The sequence below is a fragment of the Rhizopus delemar genome, genomic scaffold, assembly GCF_000149305.1.
Source record: "Rhizopus delemar RA 99-880 supercont3.9 genomic scaffold, whole genome shotgun sequence".
Classification (NCBI taxonomy): Eukaryota; Fungi; Mucoromycota; class Mucoromycetes; order Mucorales; family Rhizopodaceae; genus Rhizopus; species Rhizopus delemar.
The window spans coordinates 764,008-787,846 of record NW_027137835.1 but is presented as its reverse complement, the minus strand read 5'-3'; the positions used below and the strand labels follow the sequence as shown (position 1 = coordinate 787,846).

Genomic DNA, 23,839 nt, shown 5'->3' with positions numbered 1-23,839 from the left:
AGATTGTTATTTTTATTGATAATATTTTTTTTATATCATTTGAAAACATGCGGTATTTCAAAATTTTAGCTGGCATTTCTTAAGGGAAGACATATTTTGGTGAGAAAGTACTCTTGAGACTTGCTCAAGCTTGGCAAATAAAACAGCACGTATTTAAGTTCAGAAATATCCTTACCTCAACAATTCATGAAAAAGTACAAAATGAAAGCCAATGGTTTGACAGCTGTTTGGCAAAAGACGCTGATTATGTTGTCCCTATTACATCAATCCCCATTGAATAAATAAAAAAAATAAAACAGACATCCTTAAAATATTTGTAGATAATAAAAAAAGAAAGTAATACTTGAAAAACAAGTGAGTGAGACCCTATGTAACTATTTTTTTTTACTATATTTCAAAACGAGTGAGACAATCTATGAAATTAAAAACAGTATACTTCTTATATGACTCATATCACAAAGGATCATTAATGAGTATGCAATAAATAATATAATATACTCAATACTTATTGTCTCTTAAATAAGATTTGATTAAATCCATACGAGGAAGAAGTATTTAATAAAGCAAATATGACAATCCTTTGCTTGGGTTAGTTCAGTATCACTTTCCACATTGTTTATAAAAGACTATTTTAAGATTAAATTACATGAAAATATGATATTAGTTGAATGCAAAAAAATAAATCAATTACTTTAGGACCGCCAGTAACCCGATCCTTTTGTCAAACTTAAGATATCTGTCGCTTAACTCATGCGAAAGTGCAGTTCAGGGACAATACCATTTCTTTCTATTTTTTATCGTATTGTGTTTCTTGAATAAAGCAACGCATATAAACAATAGAAGATAATCCTTTTAATCCAGGCGCTTATAAAGACAGTCGTAAAGCCCCCATTTGCGCATTACAAACTAATTCAGCTTAAATTAAGACAGCCATAGCTATATTCGGAGGCACTGAAGGCTTAACTGAAAAGGCCATTTTTCCCGTTAATGCTTTTTTTTCTTCTGTTTTTTCAGTTCTTAAAACTGATGATATCAATTAGATTCTATTTGTTTCCCATAAGAGTAAAGTAATCACAAAAAAAGAAAATAATCAAGACAACAGCTTTCGTACTTTGTAAGTGATAAGCTTACAAAAACCCTCTGCTAAAGAACAAGTATGTGATGGATATGATCATATTCTAATCATCAATGTTTCTCTATAATTGCACTTCATCTACACTTCGGACAAAAGCTGAATCGCAACGTTTCTTTATCATAAGCATAAAGTTATTTTGATCCATGAGCCTACTACCTTTTGCTAAATAGTATTAAACCCGATCTTTTATTGATTCCCAGTTTGTCGATTTAAGATACTCATTTATTAAACATTCCTGAACTCAACGGGATCCAAGGGAAGTCTATTTACTTTTTTTTTTCTTTTTTTGCTTGATCGCGTAAAGTAGTACATTGTTTCAATCCAAGTATCAATGTTTCAAGTAAAAGAATATAACATACTTTCAAGTGAGCAAATGAGCAGATTCAACTCCGAACAAAAATGATCTGACGTTTCTTCTTTTAAATATACACATAGTGCTACATTTATTGAATCTTTAGTCTTAATGCAGAGACTAGATTTTGAATAAGCTGTTTTCTATTTCAATCTAGTAACTCATAAGCTGCTAGGAAAAAAATAAAAAGAGACTGCCACACCCCTTTGCCGATATGATCTTTGCTGATCCTAACAGCAAGGTTTAATGGATGGATCCAGATATTCTTTTTGAGTTCCACTGAGCCTGCAGCCTTGTCTTCTTTAAACTTGGATCATTCAAGTACAGCTGTCCTTATCAGATTATTGATTTAATATTTGAATTGTTCTAAAAACAGCTTTGAATATCTTTTGAATGTTTACTAAAGGCTTTGTACGTTTTGAATTATCAACTACGCAGACTCATTAAAATCATAAACGTTGGTTATTTTCTTTGCAAAGACATAATCTATCTATAGCTCACATATAAACAATCCCATTTTACAGTAACTATACAAAAGAGTAGTACAACATTTATTACAAACAAACTTGTAACTCATTCTATACACTTCATAGACCAGTCACAATTCAACACAAAGGAGCAGTGCCAGAAAATGATAATCAAATGATCTATAAAAAGGTTCATAGTAAGCAAAAGTGACTTTAAAAAATAAAAATAGATCAAAATCAATGCTGCTTTTGTGATTTCTTCGTGTTTACCACAGGAATGGGAAATGTTGGAAATAGTCGCGGAGTGTTTACTATTGCTGACAACAATGATCTCAGCTTAATAAGGTTGAGTCTCATTTCTATTTGCTCAGGAACAGTTACACTGTTTTTCCAGCCCTTTGGAAGGCATGGTACAAAAGGGAAAAGCCAAAATACGGTAATCCATAGAATGCAAACGTACACTAGGAATCACAGTGCCCAACTTTATTTACAAAAGAAAAAAAGAGACAACTTTAGCACATTGATGATTCTTTTTAAATGAAAATAACCATAAAAGGAGTTATGAATTGATTGGTTTCACTGTAAAGAATAGATTTTTGTAGTCTTCTCCCATGGTAAATAATGTACGTGCGTACATACATCGCCTATTAATAGTATATGACCATTCCAACATGAGTCAACTGGATACATCATTTAGGTTTCTGTTACCTAAAAGAAAGAGCAGAAAGTAATGTCCAACGTCGATGTGAACTCATGGGAAAATACGAATCTCTGAGTTGTCAATATGTCCTATTGATTCATACGACAATGACTCCAGTAAGCAAAATTGTTCATTTTCTCTCTGATTGGATTGTTTTTCTGGTTTTTCAGTCGTGTCAACTTCATAGGCAGATATTCATTGCTTATTTTTAACTTTACTGTGAAAAAAAGTAATTTTGCTTGTCAAACAAACTTATTGAATGCATACTGGCAAATCATTTACTTTAGAATAATGGAATGATACAAAAGCCTGGCGTACAAATTAATGCTTTGTATGTATAAACGATCGAATCATACTCGATTGGTGTACTTGAGATCAAGTGAAAAGTGGTACATACATGACTGAGGTACTTTTGCTTTGGTGTTCAACCTTGTTTTTCTACAGCGTGTGGTGCCTGTGAGTATTTTTTATAGGTAAAAAGAAATAAACTTTGCTTGACCTACCTATGTTAATTCTATCCGTGTCACACACCATCTCGACTATCTCACAGATAATATTTTCTCTCTTTCTCCTCTCACTTCTTGACTTGTATAGTAATTTGTGCTATTATAAGCAAAACATTGTTTGATTTCTGTCCTTCTTTTTTCAATATACTTGACTTTGAATAAATTTCAAAAAAAGGGTACACACAAAAACAATCGTGTAACAATGTTGATCTACAGAAATCTTACCGTATTTCAGATAAACATGACAATAAAACGCTTAAAGGAAATCAAAGTATTTGTTCAAGAGGCATAGTAAGCAGTCATTACTATGAAATTGACAGAAGATGAAGTTAGATAAGAAAAAAACATCGGCTGTTTAACTTATGATTTGATATATTTATTCTAATTGTAAAAGTCACGATTGTATTAATAGTAAAATAAGGCCAACAGGTGTGTCATCAAAGTTTTTTATTATTATTTTTAAGAGAACTGAGAACATTTGATGCAATGAAAAGGACTACCTTATTAATAGCATGCAGTTCACTGTCTATTTTCATAAGCAAGGCGTAAATAAAAAAAAAGGGGAGTTTACAAGACACATTTTGATTTTTCTGCATTCAGCAAATAGCGAAATCCTGCAATAATTTTCAGGGCGGCAAAATAATTAAACTTTTTATAATTGAATGGATCACCAGATACACAATTTTACACTATAGCTCTAAAGGGTAAAGCTTTACTTTTCAGGATGGTTTTATCTTAAAAAAGATTTTGCTGATCCTTCAATGCTAAACATGTAATTTATTTAGTACATTATCTACGACATTGCATTAAGATAGTTCGATTTCTCTTTTCTATTTTTTTTTTTTCAGCAGATAAATCTTTATATTTCTTCAAGGTTAAATATTACACAAAACATTGTTGTGTCACAAAGACCGACGAATCATTTTCAGTCCAACCAGAAGAACAAATGTGGATACCTTCTTGTTAAGCATGGATGTAAGATAACCCAAATTTTGATTAATGTGTGTCTCATTTTCGTGTTACACCTGTTTTACATTTAAAAAAAGAAATCCTTCACAACCATTTAGTATCACTTCTTATTGCGCAATCTTTATGAGGATCACAATCGGGTGTAGAAACCTTTTTTTTTTTGTAATTAAAGGATATTGATCTTGTAGCTGAAAATTATATAAAAGAGCGCGTTCTTTTTTGTTACAAGTCTATTCTACCATCAAGCCAATTGGCATTCTTCTAAACAGTTCTCTCTTTACAATTCTTTTCTAAAGATCATGGTTTCATTCATTTCCATCTCTCACTGTGTTAGTCTTTGTGTTCTTGTCAGCTCCATGATGCTTGGTTCATCTGCTGTTCCTGTTTCAGGATCCTCTAACAAAGCTGTCTCTGTATCCAACAGCAATTCTACACTTCCTCCTTTGATCTCCAGTCGTTGCTCACCTCCTTCTAACAAAGGATCTGCAAATGATCTTAAATCCGAACCTTATAACATTCAAAAGAACACACAATGGTATACTGCTCACGGCGGCAACTTGACCTCTATCAACAAGCGTGATGACAATACAGTGGGTGGTATGACCTTGGATTTGCCTGATGGCGCACCTTCCATCTCCACCTCGGCCGCTATCACTACGTCTGCTGACGACGATGAAATCACCACGGCCACAGCTGCCCAAATCGAGGAGCTCACCAAGTACGCCGCCATTGCCTCCACCGCCTACTGTACGGACGTTGTGCCTGGTAACAGCTGGACTTGTAACCAATGTACCAAATGGGCTCCTGACGGCAAGATTATCACCACCTTCACTTCTACCCTCTCCGACACACATGGTTATGTCATGAGAAGCGACAAGCAAAAGGCAATCTATGTTGTCTTTCGAGGCACAAGCTCCTTTAGAAGTGCTGTCACTGATATCGTCTTTAACTTTTCTGACTATACTCCTGTCAAGGGCGCCAAAGTTCATGCCGGATTCTATTCTTCTTACAAACAAGTTGCCAATGATTACTTTACGACATTCCAAGACCAACTGACCGCTTTTCCCGGTTATAAGATCATTGTCACTGGTCACTCCCTGGGTGGCGCTCAAGCTTTGCTTGCTGGTATGGATCTTTATCAGCGTGAATCGAGATTGTCTCCCAAGAATTTGAGCATCTATACCTTTGGTGGTCCTCGTGTGGGTAATCCTACCTTTGCTTACTATGTCGAATCCACTGGTATCCCTGTGTATCGCTCTGTTGACAAGCGAGACATCGTGCCTCATCTCCCTCCTCAATCCATGGGTTTCCTTCATCCTGGTGTTGAATATTGGATCAAGTCAGGTGACACTAATGTTCAAGTCTGTACTTCTGAAATCGAAACAAAGTATTGCAGTAACTCCATCGTTCCCTTCACTTCGATTGATGATCACAGTTATTATTATGGTATCAGAGAAGGCAAAGCTGGTTGCTCTGCATAAGCATGTATTATTATTTTTTTACTATCTAATAAAGGTTAATTGTTAATATTTATACCCACAGAGATCCTTTTCAGAGAGATTAGCATTTTAACGGAAATAGTAATTATGCTTAATGAACTTTTTATATCAGTCTCTTTCTCTTTTCCTGCGGTCAGTAGTTTATTTTTCTATTATATTTTGGAGAAAACATGGGTATTAAATCAGTTAATCAATAGCAGCAAGACTTTATATAAATGACTGTGCCAAAACTGATTAGGTTTTATATCCTATCGTATAGCTTTATAATCAATTTAACTAAAAAAATAACATATTGTTATTAAAGTCTCTCTTTTTTTTTAATAGTATATGAAATCATTATGCGCTATGGATAAATTTTTATTCAAGTTTTTGCTCTCCTGAATCCTTAAATCTGTCATGTTTATTTCAGCAACTACACCCATCGCTTTTCTCATGCAGATAGGGATACAGAGTAACCAAAATGTATAAACTTTTTTAAAACTCATCATCAACTGTTCTTTTTTTTTGTTTTTCTTTTTCTATCCAGAAAAATGAAGATTTTTTGGTTGGCGACTTTAAGTTATATAGCTACTGTAGTTTGCGATCCTTGCCAAAACCTATCTAGCCAAAGAGCAACCGATGAATGCTATATGAAAATAGCATTAGATCATGCACTGATCTATAATCCTAAGTTTCCATTTGGTGCATTAATTGTGGATCATACAACCAACAAGATATCTTGTTATGGTGTGAATTCAGGCACAAAAAACATACTACTCCACGGTTAAAAAGACAGATGGATTGCTTTATGATATACTGATGATTCTATTTTAGGTGAAACGGCTGCCTTTTGGAAGTAAAATGTTTATTATGAGCGGTAAAGTTCCATTAAACCCCTATTGATAGTTGCACAGAAATGTACCCATCACCAACGAATGATGACATGTTAAACCCAGGTTTGAATTGGTCTCACCAAACACTTTATACAACTGGCGAACCAGTAAGTTCATATAAAATCAAAGCATTCTTTTATCTCTTACATGTTTAGTGCCCAATGTGCGCCTCACAAAGTATCTATCGAGGAGTAACTCGTGTTGTCTGGGGGACGTCCATTCCTGATCTCAACAAGAGTGGTATTGCTCAAATCATGATTAATATGTAAGCTTGTTTTGTATATTTGTTTGAAAAAAGAATAATCTTGTGCAATAGGAATGAGGTAATACATTCTGCAAAACTGGGTGCCAATATAACAAATCACAATGTACCTCTGGTTGAAGGTGGTATTTTAAAAGATGAATGCGACTTTGCTTTTTGGTGCGCTTTTGCTCCTCTCAGAAAAGAAGCCTACTTTAAAAAGATGATAAAAGATGGAAATCTGGACTATATAAAGGATAGAGAAAACCGGTTCAAATGTTCTGATGAACACATGGCCCATGATGAATTGTAAAAGAATAAGTAAAGAACTTTTTTTTCTTTTCTTTTTTTTTAACTCGATTGGATAGTTTCTATTAAATTGTTTGGTTTATATAGTCAAATAAATCTTTACACTGGTAAAAAAAAAAAAAAAAAAAAAAAAAGATACTTTTCTGCTTCCAGTTAATATTAAAATGAAAAACATATATTTTTCTGAATAACCATCAATTCTATTTTCCTCTTTTGTGATTAAAAGTTAAGCCTTTTTTTTTTTTTTTTTTTTTTTTTTTTTTTTTTTTTTTAAGAACAATTGATCGGTTTAAATAATGCTTTTACATTGGTAAAGATAATCTAAGTTTTTTCAAGAGAAGTTTTCGAGAAAAAAATATTAAAAAGCATATTGTTTCGCCTTCAATAGGATTTTAGAAATGAAAACTGTTGGCGTGTTTTTAAATGTTGGATGCTGTAGCCCAGCTTATCGATGTACATCAAAGCTTAATAGCAAGGGCTAGGTCCTAAACAAAGGTACATCTAAGAATAGATAGAAGCCCAAATCATGTTAACCTATTTTCAGGTACTTTAACCTTTATTCACAATGTGCACAATAAGTCCAATCTAATTACAAAGTTCTTTAATGAAATGATGGCTATGCTATTTATACGATGATTTGCTGCAATCGTGTGTTGTACCACAGGTACGCTATGCAGTTGTAGAAAGACTTTAGAGCCACTCGTAGCTTTTCATTTTGTTTCATCGTCACTCAGTAAGCCTGATTACAGCTCTGTATACATTTTTTATTTCTTGTATGTGAATTTATTGCATATACTATAGCAAAGTGCATATATGACTTTGGTACTAGTGAATGAGACCCTTGAATGTTTTGAATTTTCAAGTTAATAGTGGGCACTCAAAAGCCTTGCCAAAAAGATGAGAAGGAACTTGGTAACAGTGCTTCGTTGTTATATGCCCATGGTTTAAACCAGTAATGTCTTCAAGATTATTCAACTTTGTGCTTGATAGTAAGAAGCATATTTCGGTGAGAGACAGGGCTTTATTTTTTAAGCTTTTTAGGGTTATTCTCGTCGTAAAGTGTCGTCCAAAAGATACTATTAACTTGTTACGTTACTAATACTCTATAAAAGTAACGTATCGAATTTATTGGTCAACAAGGCCATAGTTTCAAAGCTTTCAAAGTATATTTATGTTTTGCTTGTTTCACAAAAAAATGGACCAAATCTTAATGTAAAAGTGAGCAATAAAAAGTCTAGAGTTAACCTTACGAATCTGTAAATAGAACAAGTTTGTCTAAAAAAGATAGTGTCTAAACTTCAAGTAAAAACACCACAAGATTACATCGGAGTATGAAGCAGACAGCAATGAGTTATTTACAACAAACGAGAAACGAATTTACACATTTATGTGCAGGTCCCCCTCTCCATCTTTTCAATAAGGTTAGGATAAACCATATTTTTTAGATTTTAATATTGACTTGGATGATGAAAAGAGCTTTAAACAAGTATAAAGCCACAATAAAATCGATAGAAACCATGACAGGGTACAGAAGATGACTGTCAATGAATCAAATAAACTGATTTGTGTTATTGAAATATGAAATACATGGATATGCCTTTCAAATAAGCACAGGAATACTGGTAAAAAGTTTATTATTTTGCTTTCGGGTAAACTTAAATTTTATTTATGCAAAGTAACACATACAGAATGGTATAAGATATAAAATGAATAGAATCTATAATGTATAGACAAACAGGTGGCTATATATAAAAGAGTATGAGTAGTAAAATAAGGTAAAGAAGGCTTGGTTACTGCAAATAGGGTTAACAAGGACTTACCCACATTATGGGGAATGTACTCAATGATGCAATATAAATCAATTTCCCACAATAATCAGCGCTTTTCTTTCTTCTTTAAATGCAAAATGTTGACCTCGTTGCCTTCAGAAATAATCTTCAATATATTCTCATTTTTGACCTATGATCAAGTGTATGAAATAAGAAGTGTATGCAAGTATTTTCAATACATGGGCGAATATCATATTTATCAACAAGTAAAGTCATTAAAGCAAACAATTCAGTTAAAGTTGGATGAACATAAAAATATCTCAATGGAGCTAACAGCCAAAAGCTATGATCCAAAGAATCGTGTTATTGAATTTGTACCAAAATATAACAACAATCTATCACTTGTAAATAACAGCAAACGGTTTGCCTACCACAGATCATTAAAAATTCATTTCTCAATGTGGAACAAATTACCAAAACCTGAACTCTGTTTAGAACACCTGGAGCCCGAAGATCAAGCGCTTTTTTTGTACCACTACAACTATAATTCTTCCATAGAGAAAATATATGAATTGCCTCCTCACAATAAAAATCAAGATAAACAGACTCGTTACCTTGGTGATAAAGGGCTGATTGTATCCATGTCTTATCAACCAAAAAAAACGATCATCAGCAAATCCAATACACCATCAATCACCTCTCTACCTCTCTCTTCTCGTGGCTATCCAACTTCTCGTGCCATCACAACTTCCTCCACATCACCTTCTGTAAATATCAAATGGATCCGTGTCACATTAGATTGGATCATCTCTGGCTTAAGGCCCTCCATACCAACCAACCAGATTTATGAAAGTAGCTTTCTTCAGTTGAATCAGGTGCTTGCCAAAGAAGGCTATTTTAAATATGATCCACTATCCGAGCCTGTTCTAGATCACATCATTCGTCAGCAGGATCATGATTGTCTCACTCAAGAATTACCGCAAACCTTATTGGATTATATTCACTCTCATACGCATGAATGTCATACACGACTGTCTCGATTGCAGCACATGCTGGAAGGCGCAGGTGTCGATGCTCAGGTGCTGTGGAAATATACTTTTGCAAAAGCATTCGTCGTAGGCAGCGGTAGTTTGTTGGGAGAAGAAGGTATCGTACGTCGCATTCAAGATTGTGAAGAAGAATGGCGACAAAAAAAACTTAGCTTTGTTCGTAAATTGAAAGGATTCCCCCTCTAATTTTTTTTTCTTTTTCTTTTTTTTTTTTTTTTTTTTTTCTTTCCTCTTAAAACTAGTAATAAAATTAATACAAATACAACGGGCGTGTATTTTCTTTATTATACAATGTTTTCATATATAAATATATAAACAAATAGTTTAAGCATCTTTGAGGATCTTCAAGATGTTTTCAAATGTATCACGGATTTGCTTGGTGGAATCACGTTCACGAAGGGTGACAGTGTTATCTTCTACAGTATCAAAATCGATGGTGATAGCATAGGGAATACCAAGTTCATCATTGCGAGCATATCTACGACCGATGGAAGCCTTAGAATCATCGGTACGAATGGAGACACCAGCTTGACGTAATTCACGAGAGAACTTGCGAACAAAAGGTTCAAAGACAGCATTACCAGAAAGAGGTAACAAACAACACTTGAAGGGGGCAACAACAGGAGGGAAAGAGAGAACATTACGAGCTTCATCGTCTTCACGAACCCACCAGCTGTGTTCAAGAAGAGAGTAAAGGATACGACCGATACCGAAGGAAGGCTCAATTACGTTAGGTGTATATTCGCGTACATGTTCTGTAACAGTACCACGCTTGACGGTGACATTGTCTTGGCTAATCTCAAACTTTTGTCCATTAACTTCAACAGAACCAGCACCGCTGCTTTCTAAATCCTTGGCCAATTGAGCGTATTGTTCTTCAGACAAGGACATCAAGGTCTCTTCGACAGCCTTAGCTTCCTTCTTGAACTTGGGTCCAAAAGTCTTTTTGTTGATCTCGACTTGCCAGAGTTCAACAGTACGAGGTTCAGCAAGTTGTTCACGGACAACCAATTTCTCACCTGTGCGCTTGGAGTGAACAGTCAAGTCATAAGCAGAACGATCGGCACAGCCAACACATTCAATCCAACCCTATCATTACTTGTTAATGATCCCAGTCGATATATCACAGTAAGCACTTACATAACTGGTCTTGATTTCAGCATCCCAACAATCACAAGCATAGTGAGCCATTTCGTTATCCATATGTTGACGGAAACGAAGACGGTCAGGCTTGATACCAATCTTTGTCAAGAACAAATGAATACGAGCCATGAAATAACCAAGTGTTTCATTGTCAACCACCTTTTTGGCAACAGCTTCACCAATTGTCATATCGACCGTCTCAGTCTTTCCGCTCAATTGAACATCCTTGGGTAAGATGGTCAAAACAACATCCTTAAAGTCTTCAAACTTAGGGTGGCTCTTGTTTTCGGGATCAACATAGTGTTCAATTTCGGCCATGGTGAATTCACTGTAAAAAAAATTAGAAAAATTAATCCAAGAGCATGAAACTATTTACCGAACACGCAAGAGACCAGAACGAGGAGAGATTTCGTTACGGAAAGAACGACCTACTTGAGCAGAGGCAAAAGGCATCTTATCGTTGTTGAATTCTAAAAGCTTCTTAAAGTTAAGGAATTGACCTTGAGCAGTTTCAGGACGTAAGAAACTAAATGAACAATATTTAAATATCTTTTTCCCCTTCTCTTCTTCATTTTTATCTTATTGTATTACCCCTTGAGGTGACCGGTAGGGCCAATAGAGGATTCAAACATAAGGTTGAATTCCTTGGGTTCTGAAAGTTCATTACCAGTTTCAGGAGAACGGATATCGAATTTCTTCATGATAGCTGCAAGCTCTTCACCATTGTAGTTGTCAATCTGAGCCAAGGTCTCTTCATAAGTTTGACGTACATCATCAGCCAACTCAACAGCAACTACAACACCCTTCTTCTTCTTCTTCTTCTTATCAGCCTTAGCAGCAGCAGCTTCGGCAGCTTCGGCGGCAATTTCTTCAGCAGACTTACCAGCCTTAGCAGCCTTTGCCTCCTTGTCGCCTTGAAGACGAGCTTCCAGGACAGCTTCAATCACATGATCAGCTCTAAAGATTTCGCCATTCTTCAAGTCTTTACACATGTAATCGGCAAACTTGTCAACATGGCCTGAAGTCTTTAATACATCATAGGTAGTCATGATACTGGTGTCGACTTCGAGCATTTCTTCTTCCAACACAAAATGGTTACGCCAGACTGAAATAATGTTGTTTAAAAGTGCACAACCGGATGGTCCATAGTCATAAAGACCGGCAACACCTATAAAAAAAAGATGACTAAATAAACTTGTAGAGTGATACAATTGAAAAATATACCTCCGTAGATTTGGAAAGAGGGAGCGTAAAAGAATCGCTTGACGACAAGTTGCTAATGACAAAGAACAGGTTAGATCCCAAAATAAAATAAAGAACTGAATGTGCAAGTGGCTAACCTCAAGTGCAGCTCTGTCAAATTTTTCAGCTGATGACATTTTTAGAGTTGAAAGTTTTTTAAGAAGAACCAGTTTTAGAAAAAAAACCCAACTTTATATTGAAAAAATTTTCAAAGCCACATGTACATTACTACGAGATACACTCTGACTCACACTGTTGGTACGAAATCGTACCAAAGAAAAAAAACACCAGTGTGCGAAAAAGAAAAAATAATTGCACTGTTTCTAGCTGTTTTTGATGCTCACATTGAACAATACGAATAAATCCTTTACCCCCCCCTTTTTTTTTTCTTTTATTGCCCTTATCCGTCTGTTTTTTGCATCCTTTTTAAAAACACATTTCAAAACTATCAGATCAAACTTCTTTCTTAAGTATTCTCTTTATTTCACATACTTCTATCGACTGGATCAAACTATCTATTGTATGCTGCAAAACAAAGAATAGGTTAAGCATCGGCTCTTTAAATTTGAAGTTAAAGAAGAAAAAAACCCAAGCACACAAGCTTTCTTTTTTCTCTTCTTCCTTGTTGTCTAAAGCTATAAATAGTCAAAATGTCTTTGTTTATAGGTCGATTACCTTCTGATTTTGAAAAAAGAGAACTTGAAGAACTCTTTGATAAATTTGGAAAATAATTGATTGCAAAGTTAAACGAGGAAGCAAATTTGGTATATAAAAAAAGCATTTTGAATAAGCAATGATTCTTATTTTTTTTTTTAAAAAAAAAAAAAAAGCTTTTGGATTTGTTGATTTTGAAGATTCTGAAGATGCCAAGAAAGCAATGGAAGACATTGACGGCATGGTAATGAAAAACTTTAAATGCACAAGATTGCACCAATACTCAACATGCCTTTTTTTTTTTTTAAGAAAATTGACGGTGTTCGCATTGCAGTTGAAATAGCAAAAGGTGCACGCAAAGAAAGTGATTCGAATTGTTTCAAATGTGGAGAAAGAGGACATTGGGCACGCTATTGTACAAGGTAAATTCACACAAAACATTGAAAGAGATTTACGTATTTTCAAAAGAAGAAGAAAATGGTCTAACTCATCTATTCTCTATGATATAGTACTCGTCAAAGAAGGGATCGTAGTGATAGTCGTGATAGACGTAGAGGCCGTAGTAATAGTCGTGATAGACGCAGAGGTCGTAGTGACAGCCGTGACAGATACAGCCGCAAACGATCTTACTCTCGATCTGTGTCACGCTCCAGAAGCCCCCCACGTCGAAGAAGAGATAGTCGATCCCGCTCACCCAAGCGTAGTCGCTCATACAGTAGAGAAGATCGTTCGAGAAGTGTTGGTCGCTCTCGATCACCCTCTACTAGAGAGCGCAGTCCCTCTAGAAGTCAATCATCAGAAAACAGCCGCTCATCATCTTAAAAAAATTCCTAGAAATAAAAAAAATAAAGTGAGGTGAGAAATAGACATTTTTTCTTTTTCCATAAAAAACTTAAAAGGAAGAATGCAAATATAAAGAGAGGAGAATAAACAATAGGCTACAGATTTTTAAAATAATTTATGCATCATTTTTTTTATCATAACACTTATCAAGCAAAAATGTCGAATCTGCTTCTCTTGCATCACAATCAATTTGACTCATTTCAAGAACAGGTTGGTACAAGACGAATAGTTCCAACATTTGATAATCCGCAACACCTGATGAGATACGATTTTTTGTATCTGGTCTAACCTTTCAATGTTAATATGCCGTATCCATCTGTAATCAATTTTTTCAAGGATAAAACTAGCAAATATATTGATATACTTTCAGGTAGACTCTCAAACCTAAATACATCCCCTAGTCTAGCAGTTGTTGGCTGAGATTCTCCGTCGTCCTTGACTGTTGATACAATTGCTCTTGTGACAATACAGGAATAGAAATAGAGGCTTGCTGAACAAATTTCAGAGGTGGTTGGATCAGCTAATCCTTCTTGTAAGGGACGAGATACAATATACTTTCCGTATTAAGAATGTCTTCAAATATTCCCAACTTTTGAGCAGCTATAGATAAATTAAATTATGGATCTTTTGAGAATATATATTTATTGTTGTCAATTATCGACGTTTTTTTTATAGAGAATACTAAAGTTAAACAACTTGTACTATCTTTGTTTTTATTGACTATATAGATAGCTTATCAATACTAATACAATTTATCCCTTTCTTTTGCATCAAATTGAATGTGTAAAACGTCTTGTCAATTGTTAATAATGCAGCTTGTAAGGAACTAGTTCGTTCTATCCAAACAAATGATTTTAGTGAGGCCAAATTAATAAACTTAAACTGATTATGAGATGATTCAATATATAGTTATTAGTAATAAAGCGTATTTTTTACTAAATGTAAGCTCAAATTGTCTTTTTCATAGCAATAACTAAAAAAAAGAGAAATTTTTTTGACATTCAGATTTAAAAAAATCACAGTTGGCAATGTAATCATAGCATTTGAAACAGCCCTGGTTAAGTAAATGTTTGTATACACTTCATTGTGATATCAGTAACATTAATATTTGATCTTATGTATGCATCTCATGTTCTTTTCATATCCTAATAGTATAATAATATACTGAAAAATATTTTACGAATAGCGGATATCTCAATATGGCGCAGCAAATCATCCTCTTTTTAGCCGGAAAATTACTACTGGTGACGCCAATTTCTTAGCTGACTGTATGTTTCAACACGACACCAATCAGTGTGTTTACCAATTACAATTTGTTGGTGAAGTAAAATGAAGTTTCACAACTGAACTAAAGATGAGCCACTTTTCCATGATAGGAAATTTGTTCACAATAAATGTAATTAATGTCGTTATCCAAGAAAGAACAGAAGTAGACGAAAATTAAAAAAAAAGGAACATACACACATTTAGTGACTGATGAAAAGTTGGATGTAGTTAAGCTTTTCGTACAAAAAGCATGCAATTCATTGTTTCAACATGCATAGTTTATTGACCGTTGATGATCCTCTGCTGTTTCTTTTTAAGATTTTTACCAACAAGTTTTCTTGGATTCTTGGTTAGCCATCTATATATTGTTTGAACTGGATCACTATCGCTATCCTATAGATACTTTACCAGATTTCACATGGCCAACTTTTTGCGATTTGGATCTCAAAACGCTATGGATGCTGCCGTCGTCCACATGTTATCTTATTGACCATTTTTTATCCTTGGCCCAATGAATTTTTTATTTTTTATTACTTTCTTTTAGAATTGATCTTAATGAATAAATAAATTTGCTTAAAAAGTATTACAATTTTAAATATAAAAGAAAAATTTCATTTGTAATTAGAGTGTCTCATTCGGTAAAGCTATTAAGATAAACGGGTTCAGGTTGTTTTTGTTATTCTGCAGTTTCTTTTGCATATGTCATACGCTGATAGTTGTGTTGATACTTGTAATGTTCAAGCGAGATACTAATAACAAACACTGGGCACTTTTCACCCGTCAAATCTGATTTCTTCTTTTGCTGTTATTTTTACAATTTTTTCTAACTGTCGACGCGTGATATCGTCATTAGTATTGAAAGAAATATGCTACAAATGATTATTTGAAAGAAAAATCTGACACATTACGTTTTCTTCTTTATCGATCGATGTGCTAATGTGTAAGCACATGGCTATTGCAATAGGTAACTTGTATGTCTGATGAGTTTTTTTTTTTGAACAGTTACAAATCATAGGGCAAACCAATTTTTCAGCCATAGTAAATTGAGATAAGCAGTTATTAAGAAAGGTAAATTGCGACTTATCTTCCAAGTTAGAAACACAAATCTAGATTAATCACTTTAAATGGGCCGAATTTAAAACATAAAATATGGAAAGACATATCAAGAACCAAAATGAAAAGGACAAAAAAAAAGGCAAAAAGCAGCATTCCTATTGCCTTTCTAATATAAAACTTCGTTGTCCATTTCAATTTGTTGGATTTATACAGCTAGTTTTTTACCATATAGTTACGGATTGTTAATGTCAACCAATAGAAATAAAACTCTTAAATTTCAAATTGTTTACACCCCTTAAATGCTAATCCTTGTTTTTCGTATTAATAAAAGCATTGTTGTTGTTTCCGTTGATTTTCCTCTAGTTTCGGTCAACCTCTTTTTTTTTTTGGAAAAAAATAAAGATCAGCAATAATAATTTATTTTGCACATATTCCAATTTTAGTAGATTTGTAGGTATACTAAAGATCTTGTAAAAAATGACAAAAAGCAATATCCGGCGTATTACATAACATAAATACCAAGGCCGAGTGCTTCAATTAAATATGACATATTCAATTGAATCCTCCAAATTTATATTGTTTCTATTTACCGCATTTATTGTTTGTATTGACGATCAATTTTCAATACAATCAATAAATCGTTGTCAATTATTTTCAAAATTTTATTGATCTATAACGCACAGTAAGTAAAGAGAAAAAGACTCATTGGACTAGAGTGGGTACAGGCAGATAAAATTGCTTAATTTCGATCATTAAGCTTTCCTATAAGCTGCAATTACTATTTGAGACTAATAAATTGATCTTTTTATCTTAAAGCATACAATGAGATGTTTGTTCTTTTTTGGCTTGTGCAACCATTTTCTGCATAAACCTTACATGCGATTTAAAGACCTACCATTTTTCTTACTATTGTTTTTGGCTGTTAACAACATATATGCAAAATAAAGAATCCATTTTTCCTAGTATATAAGTAAATCTTTATATAAAAAGCCTTTTTTTTATATATAAAAATAGCAAATATTTTTCATGTGTTTAATTAAAAAAATGGAGAGTAAATATAGGTTCACTTTTATGTGTAACATACAGTTTAGAAAAAAATTAGACTACTCTCACCACTACAAACAAGTAAACAAACTATTGGCTTCCTAAAAATTTGCTTTTCATCTTGGTTAGCTTTTAACTCTCTGTTTAATAAGCAAAAATGATGGCTTTCAAGGAAATATATAAAATAGTCTATCAATGCCATTTTTTGCGGTTGTAATTTTCTGATTTTATTTATACAGAGGTTTTTGTGTTACTTTAAAAACTAATGAAGAGTAAAAGATTGAAATATAATCAGGCACATAGCCTATGATGATAGATAATCATTTGTTGAAATCTGTAATTATTTACTGTTGTCATTTCCTTCAATTATTTCCTGCCATAATAACTATCAGGTTAATAAAGTAAGAGGTCCTGTTATTATTCATTAAATTTACAACGAAGTAGTTTTTAATAATGAGAAGCGGATGTTTGCCAAAGAATACCCATATTTAAATTTAAGAGGGCATGATCTCCATGAATAGGATACAAAGCTCTTTAAATAGGACATTGCTTATAACTAACATTGTTTTCTTCGATGTTTCCTCTTTTTTTACGTCTTTTGTTTTTCATGATTACATCATGAGTTTTTATAACTTGAGTCGAGAAATATAGCTTTCTAGATAAAGATACTTTTTTATTTGTTTTAATTTTTAAATTACTATATCTAAGAAGAAAATAAAAAAGCTGCTATTCAATAAGCTACAAATAAGCGGCTAAAGAAAGGTATTACATGTGCTGTAAATTAACGATTTATTGAACCCTATATTTATGAAATCTATTGTATGATGAAAGAATTTTTTAATTTTATTATTATTCAAAAATTAAAAGTGCATTATCCCCAATATCCAAAAGAAAATATTTTTTCAACAAAGGTATTGAACAAGAAGAGGAAAATACTAAAAATAAAGGTACATATACAAAAAAAAAGAAAAAAAAAATACAAAAGTTCCACTCACCCTCTCAACCTACTAAATATTCAATAATTATAAATAAGATTGCATTTTCAACCGGAACTTTGCACTCAAGACGTTGTTCAACGGCAATTTCTTTACACAAGGCTAATGTAAATAACGAGGTTGTTCTCGACTTGGGTTGTAGGCCCTGACGTTTGGGTAAAGGATGCTGCTGCATAGTATTATATTAATCATACTTGAAATGCCAGCCTATACAGTGCTTTAATGGAGAACATTTGACTATCTAATGGTATATTTCAGGTCCATGATGTTTCAGTGGAGTTGTCATTAGAAGTTAATGCGTTTTTTATGACCAATGCAAGAGTATTTATAATTATAATAGAAAAAATGATTGGTCATTTACATTTGCAGAAAAATCTGTGTGCTGAAACCCGAAGACATACTCAAAATTTATGAATGTAGTACATTTACAAGTTGCTTTTTTTTTTGCTTATAAAAAGTGTTTTGTCAATCATTTATTAGTTAAATAAATTATCCTTGACAAAGAACGAAATCCATTTGTTGCACTTAGTCAAAATACCGATATTTTAAATATACATTTTCACGCTCTCAAATAGAATAAAAAAATGTCTGTTGTCGAAAAACAAAACAGATGACCATGTTGGATACAACAATGTTGAAAAATATGCTATTTTTGATCAACTTTGAATAACTGAAAAAAGGGCGGATTTCATTTGGAGTTTTTATAGGTGTATAAGCCTTTTATTCTCTTTTTGAAAATTTAACTACATCTAATCTATTCAGTGGGAGTGTCACTCGTGAGTGTTTGTAAAAGCGAGACCATAAGGTATTAATACATTGATTCATGACTCTGACACCAAAAAATATTGGTAGTCGATCATCATTGATGTGATCCATTGGTTTAGGTCTAGCTACTGAAGCCATCATAATATACTATTTACCCATCTTATTCAGTTTTTCTTCATATTTATTTGTTATCAACTTACCGAAGGATAAATCAAAGCAAATACTGCGCCAGCTTTAAGCGTAGAGAGGAAAAAAGTTAATAGGGTACCTGGCAATCCTGAAGCAATTTTCAGTTTCCATTATACGCAATATATATTCATATTCTATATACCAAAACCAAGATAATAACTCCAATGTTCTTCTGCAAAAGAAATACGCTTTTCAATTGGCCATTCTTCTTTCATCCATTTGTATTCAAAGCAATAATAAGCCATAACAATACAATAAATAAAAAAGGCCAATGTCCATCCAAGCACCGGCACTTGTTTTAATAAAGTGGTAAATAATGCCATATTACAGTACAAGATAATTGTATTCATGTTATTGTCGACCAATTCATATTCTTCAACCTGAGCAATTTTTGAATAAAGCTTCGAATTAAATAAAAGACAAATCAAATACAAAGGATAACCAGTTAAATCCTACATATACATGATAAATATGTGTCCATATAACAAACTAGTTTTTTTTTTCTTACAATGTATGAATAGCCAAATAGTTGGTGATTTGTATAAAATATCTCTAATAAACCAAGAGTTCCCAAGTATATTATTCCATTAAGAGCAATACTCTTGATTAAGGTGCGCTGTACTGGTTTAGATCTACACGATGTTGGTCATCTGTATTTCTTTCTGTCTTTATTCTCCCATTTACATTTTAATTAAATGAAAAACATAAGCCCAATCAAAGGCTTCTTTGAATCCCTTTAAAAAATAATTAAAGTGATAATAGATATTCATACAAAAAGAAAGAAAAGGAAAAAAAAATCTTAGTTTTTGGAGAGAGAAAAAAACTTGAAACTTGTCTTTCTCCCCCCCTTCCGCTCATAATCTTTTTTTTTTTTTGTACAATTAAAAAATGCAAACCCACTTGTTATTGCGAGAACATCCGAGAGCATTAGCACTTCGACCTACTGTTTTAGGAGAGGCTCCACCTGCTGTACTTGTACTTCAAGAACATGAAAACAATAAAGCTACTGCCAAGCTTTACAATCCTACAGAATTTGAAGACTCTGAATGGCGTATACTAAACTCACGTCCAGTCTTTGGTTGCCTAGGCCTCATCACAGTTCAATCAGGTTTGTCCCTTTCTTATATATTGTCCTGAGGTTTCAAAGACTAAATGTTATCTATAGAGTGCTTTATGGCTATTGTGACCGACTGTGTATCAGTTGGAAGAATAAGAGCTGGAGAAGAGGTACACAAGATTCAGTCGGTCTCGTTTTATTCACTTTCTTCTGCAAGATATGATGAAATGGATTATGCTTATGACAGTGATGATATCGATACAAACCGCGTAGAGCACCCTTGTATTCAGTTGCAAAAGTTGTTTTCTACTGGAAACTTTTATTTTACACTTGATTTTGATTTAACAAAGACGGTGCAAGCAAGGTACAAATGATATTGAATTGCCTTTATAAAACTCATAAAAAATATGTCTAGAACCTCGGTGGCTTCATCAGGTGTTTATTCTTTTGATCGGCACTTTTTGTGGAATCAATTCATGATATCTGGTTTATTAGAATATAGATCCAAATTAGACAGAAAAAAGCAGATGGACCTTGACAGAGGAGGTTTCTTGGTAAATCATCCGTATGACTATCGATACGTATATAGGATAATAACGATACGAATAGGTGTTTGCAATAAGAGGATATGTTGGAGTAGAAACAATAAAATTAGATCACGAAAAATACGAACTATCAGTTATTTCTAAATTAAGTTGTCAACGTGCTGGAACTCGATTTAACTCAAGAGGAATAGATGATAATGGACACGTAGCTAATTTTGTAGAGGTAATTTATGAGAAATAGATGGGAATGAAATGTTCACAAAATAGTATAGACGGAGACTATACTCTATTCTGATAGAATATGTTACTCATATACACAAATAAGAGGAAGCGTACCAGGTAATATAATAATGTATGCATCTATATTTGTTGTATACTGAAATATGTATAGTATTTTGGGAGCAGCAAGGTATGCAACTTGTTCAACACAAGATACAGATATCAAGAGGACCAGGAGCCACATTACCAGCCGTGAAACGTCACTTTGACGATCTTACTCATCGTTACGGAGGCGTCTGCAACGTCAACCTATTATCACAAAAGGAAGGTACTGTCTCTGGCGAAAGCATGCTGAGCAATGCGTTCAACACAGCCGTCAATCAGCTCAATTGTGCCGAAAAGGTCCGTATGGTTAATTTTGACCTACATGCAGAGTGCAGAGGTGGCAATTATGATAATGTAGCCTACTTGATGAGCGACATCAAGGACAATCTAGAAGACTATGGCTATTTTTTGATGGATACGGATGACAACCAGATTATATGTGAACAGCGAGGTGTATTTCGAACCAACTGTATGGATTGCTTGGATCGTACAAACCTTGTACAAAATGAGATCTCAAAGAGACTTTTATTGGATTATTTGAATTCGTGTAGTGGAAGTAGACATGCGATGGATTCACTCGTCGCTCGTCATTCCCACCTCTGGGCCGAGAATGGCGACGGACTGTCAAGAATCTATGCGGGCACAGGCGCTTTAAAGTCTTCCTTTACGCGAACAGGCAAAGTGACATTTATGAATGTACTGAGTGATGCCACACGGTCAGTCAATCGGTTCTATATCAACAATTTCCAAGATAAAGCAAGACAAGAAGTCATTGATTTATTGTTGGGCAAGTTGGCCAATCAAATGGTGATTGCGATACATGATCCACTGTCTGATTCTGTGACACGCCAGTTGACCAAGAGAGTCAAAGAATATTCAAAGAGTCGGAAAATATCCATTTTTTGTGGATCTTATAATTTGAATGGCAAAGCTTTTAAAGGTGAATCATTAGATCCTTGGTTACTTCAACACCTTGAAGGTAAACATCTACAAACGTTTGTTTGTTTATTTTTTTTTTTTTTTTTTTTTTTGTGTGCTTATCCTTCATTATAGGAAATACCAATGAGCCTGACATTTATGCAATTGGGTTTCAAGAAATAGTTGAATTATCACCTCAGCAAGTGATGGCTACAGACGCAGAAACAAGGTAAGCAAAACATTTCGTTATAATCATGTGCTTAACAGTACCATAGAAAAGTATGGGAAGAACAAATTGAACATACTTTAAATTCAAAAAATGGAGAAAAGTATACTTTATTACGTTCAAATCAATTGGTGGGTGCTGCACTTGTCATATTTGCAAAATCAAGTATTGTTGATGAAATAAGAAACGTAGAAAGTGCTATTAAAAAGGTAATGTGGAAAGTTTAAAAACAAGTTACCCATTATCTGTTAGACTGGTATTATGGGCATAGCTGGAAATAAAGGTGCTGTAGCCATTCGCATGGACTATGGTGATACTAGCTTTTGCTTTCTTGCGGCACACTTTGCCTCTGGTATATATTAATATGATTACATACTACAGCCTGTAATAATTCTTTTCAGGTCAATCGAACGTGGATGACCGTAATAATGATTTTCGTACAATCAATGAGGGTTTGCGCTTTTTAAGAGGAAAGACAATAGACAGTCATGAGTAAGTAGTTGAATAGGGTGTATATTAGGCATATGGACTGATATTATATTTTACAAGCAACATTATATGGGTCAGTGATTTTAATTATAGAGTATCCATGACAAACTTAGAGGTATAGAAAAAAAAAGACAATGCGTGCGTTTGTGTATTACATATGCTAAATATTATTTGTAGGCTAGAGAATATGCATACCAGGGAAACATTGAAGCATTATTAAATCATGACCAAGTAAGTCAAGAAATTACATGACAAGTTTTATTTGTATTTAACAAAAAATGATAGCTTATACGTGAAATGAAAAGGGGCAATGTGTTTAAGGGTTATAAAGAAGGATTGATTTCTTTTCTTCCAACTTATAAATATGATGTCGGCACAGATATTTATGATACCAGGTATAAAATACAAATAATGTATACTTGCTATATCTTACATTATTGCGTTTAGTGAAAAGCAAAGAATACCAGGATGGACGGATAGAATCCTATTTAAAGGCGAACAATTAAAACAAATTCAATATAACAGAGCGGAGCTCTATACTTCAGATCACAGACCAGGTAATTTGTAGTTGTAAAATATTGTTCTTATCACTAAGCATTATTTGTATCAGTGTTTGCAATATTTGATGCTGACGTAAGTTTCTTGTTTTATTTATTGATTGATTACAGAGCTCATTTTTCTTTAAAAGATCATTACATTGGACAATGAAGCAAAATCAAAACTGCAAAAGGAAATATACCAAAGCTTGAGTTCCATCGAAGTCAAGACTTCTCCACCCGAATTACCTAAAAGAAAAATGACCGCGCCTCTTCCTGCTTCAAAAGATCCACTTGTAGATATTCTGATAGATGTCTCACTGGATTCTATAACGCGTAAGTTGTAACAATTTATCAACTGGATATTAACATCCCAGTATAGCGCCACCACCTAGTTCAGATACAAAGAAATGGTGGGAAGATAGTGAAGGTAACAAGGATATCATGTAGGGAATAGTTTATCAAAACTTTTTTTTTATTAGGTCTACCAAAAGCTGACAAGACACGTGTCTCTACTCGAAATCCATTCGATGACTTGCTATAATTTTATTATTGTTTTGTTTCCCAGTCAGCATATTTTGTTGCAGCTGCCATTCTTTCCATAAATTCAGACTTGACACAAGCATCTGTATTGATTCTTGACAAGATTTGGTTTTCATGTTGCGTAATCACCTTGTTT

General features: G+C 33.7%; 8 protein-coding genes across 8 annotated transcripts; 5 read left to right on the top strand and 3 right to left on the bottom strand.

Moving 5' to 3' along the window:
* Positions 1 to 4,428: 4,428 nt before the first annotated feature.
* On the top strand, positions 4,429 to 5,610 carry RO3G_11384 (lipase; the record flags this gene model as incomplete). The annotated part of the gene is made up of 1 exon (XM_067665968.1): positions 4,429 to 5,610. One exon carries the CDS (start codon positions 4,429 to 4,431, stop codon positions 5,608 to 5,610), a length of 1,182 nt encoding a protein of 393 aa, XP_067522069.1.
* A 913-nt stretch (positions 5,611 to 6,523) lies between these two features.
* Positions 6,524 to 7,119, top strand: RO3G_11383 (uncharacterized protein; the record flags this gene model as incomplete). Its single annotated transcript, XM_067665967.1, has 4 exons — positions 6,524 to 6,607; positions 6,656 to 6,765; positions 6,817 to 7,050; positions 7,110 to 7,119. 4 exons carry the CDS (start codon positions 6,524 to 6,526, stop codon positions 7,117 to 7,119), a joined length of 438 nt encoding a protein of 145 aa, XP_067522068.1.
* Positions 7,120 to 9,277: 2,158 nt separating this feature from the next.
* On the top strand, positions 9,278 to 10,054 carry RO3G_11382 (uncharacterized protein; the record flags this gene model as incomplete). Its single annotated transcript, XM_067665966.1, has 1 exon — positions 9,278 to 10,054. One exon carries the CDS (start codon positions 9,278 to 9,280, stop codon positions 10,052 to 10,054), a length of 777 nt encoding a protein of 258 aa, XP_067522067.1.
* A 138-nt stretch (positions 10,055 to 10,192) lies between these two features.
* Positions 10,193 to 12,390, bottom strand: RO3G_11381 (glycyl-tRNA synthetase; the record flags this gene model as incomplete). Its single annotated transcript, XM_067665965.1, has 6 exons — positions 10,193 to 10,957; positions 11,009 to 11,339; positions 11,388 to 11,537; positions 11,603 to 12,179; positions 12,236 to 12,287; positions 12,352 to 12,390. The coding sequence occupies 6 exons, from the start codon at positions 12,388 to 12,390 to the stop codon at positions 10,193 to 10,195; spliced, it is 1,914 nt and encodes a 637-aa protein (XP_067522066.1).
* Positions 12,391 to 13,130: 740 nt separating this feature from the next.
* Positions 13,131 to 13,729, top strand: RO3G_11380 (uncharacterized protein; the record flags this gene model as incomplete). The annotated part of the gene is made up of 3 exons (XM_067665964.1): positions 13,131 to 13,151; positions 13,217 to 13,329; positions 13,417 to 13,729. 3 exons carry the CDS (start codon positions 13,131 to 13,133, stop codon positions 13,727 to 13,729), a joined length of 447 nt encoding a protein of 148 aa, XP_067522065.1.
* Positions 13,730 to 15,692: 1,963 nt separating this feature from the next.
* Positions 15,693 to 16,053, bottom strand: RO3G_11379 (uncharacterized protein; the record flags this gene model as incomplete). Its single annotated transcript, XM_067665963.1, has 2 exons — positions 15,693 to 15,818; positions 15,925 to 16,053. The coding sequence occupies 2 exons, from the start codon at positions 16,051 to 16,053 to the stop codon at positions 15,693 to 15,695; spliced, it is 255 nt and encodes an 84-aa protein (XP_067522064.1).
* A 1,965-nt stretch (positions 16,054 to 18,018) lies between these two features.
* Positions 18,019 to 18,286, bottom strand: RO3G_11378 (uncharacterized protein; the record flags this gene model as incomplete). Its single annotated transcript, XM_067665962.1, has 2 exons — positions 18,019 to 18,051; positions 18,125 to 18,286. 2 exons carry the CDS (start codon positions 18,284 to 18,286, stop codon positions 18,019 to 18,021), a joined length of 195 nt encoding a protein of 64 aa, XP_067522063.1.
* A 1,667-nt stretch (positions 18,287 to 19,953) lies between these two features.
* Positions 19,954 to 23,704, top strand: RO3G_11377 (uncharacterized protein; the record flags this gene model as incomplete). Its single annotated transcript, XM_067665961.1, has 18 exons — positions 19,954 to 20,116; positions 20,231 to 20,486; positions 20,625 to 20,676; positions 20,732 to 20,890; positions 20,940 to 21,006; positions 21,059 to 21,970; positions 22,045 to 22,138; positions 22,185 to 22,344; positions 22,388 to 22,487; positions 22,537 to 22,627; positions 22,718 to 22,739; positions 22,802 to 22,855; positions 22,910 to 23,019; positions 23,072 to 23,181; positions 23,235 to 23,257; positions 23,313 to 23,496; positions 23,543 to 23,590; positions 23,643 to 23,704. 18 exons carry the CDS (start codon positions 19,954 to 19,956, stop codon positions 23,702 to 23,704), a joined length of 2,667 nt encoding a protein of 888 aa, XP_067522062.1.
* Positions 23,705 to 23,839: the final 135 nt, after the last annotated feature.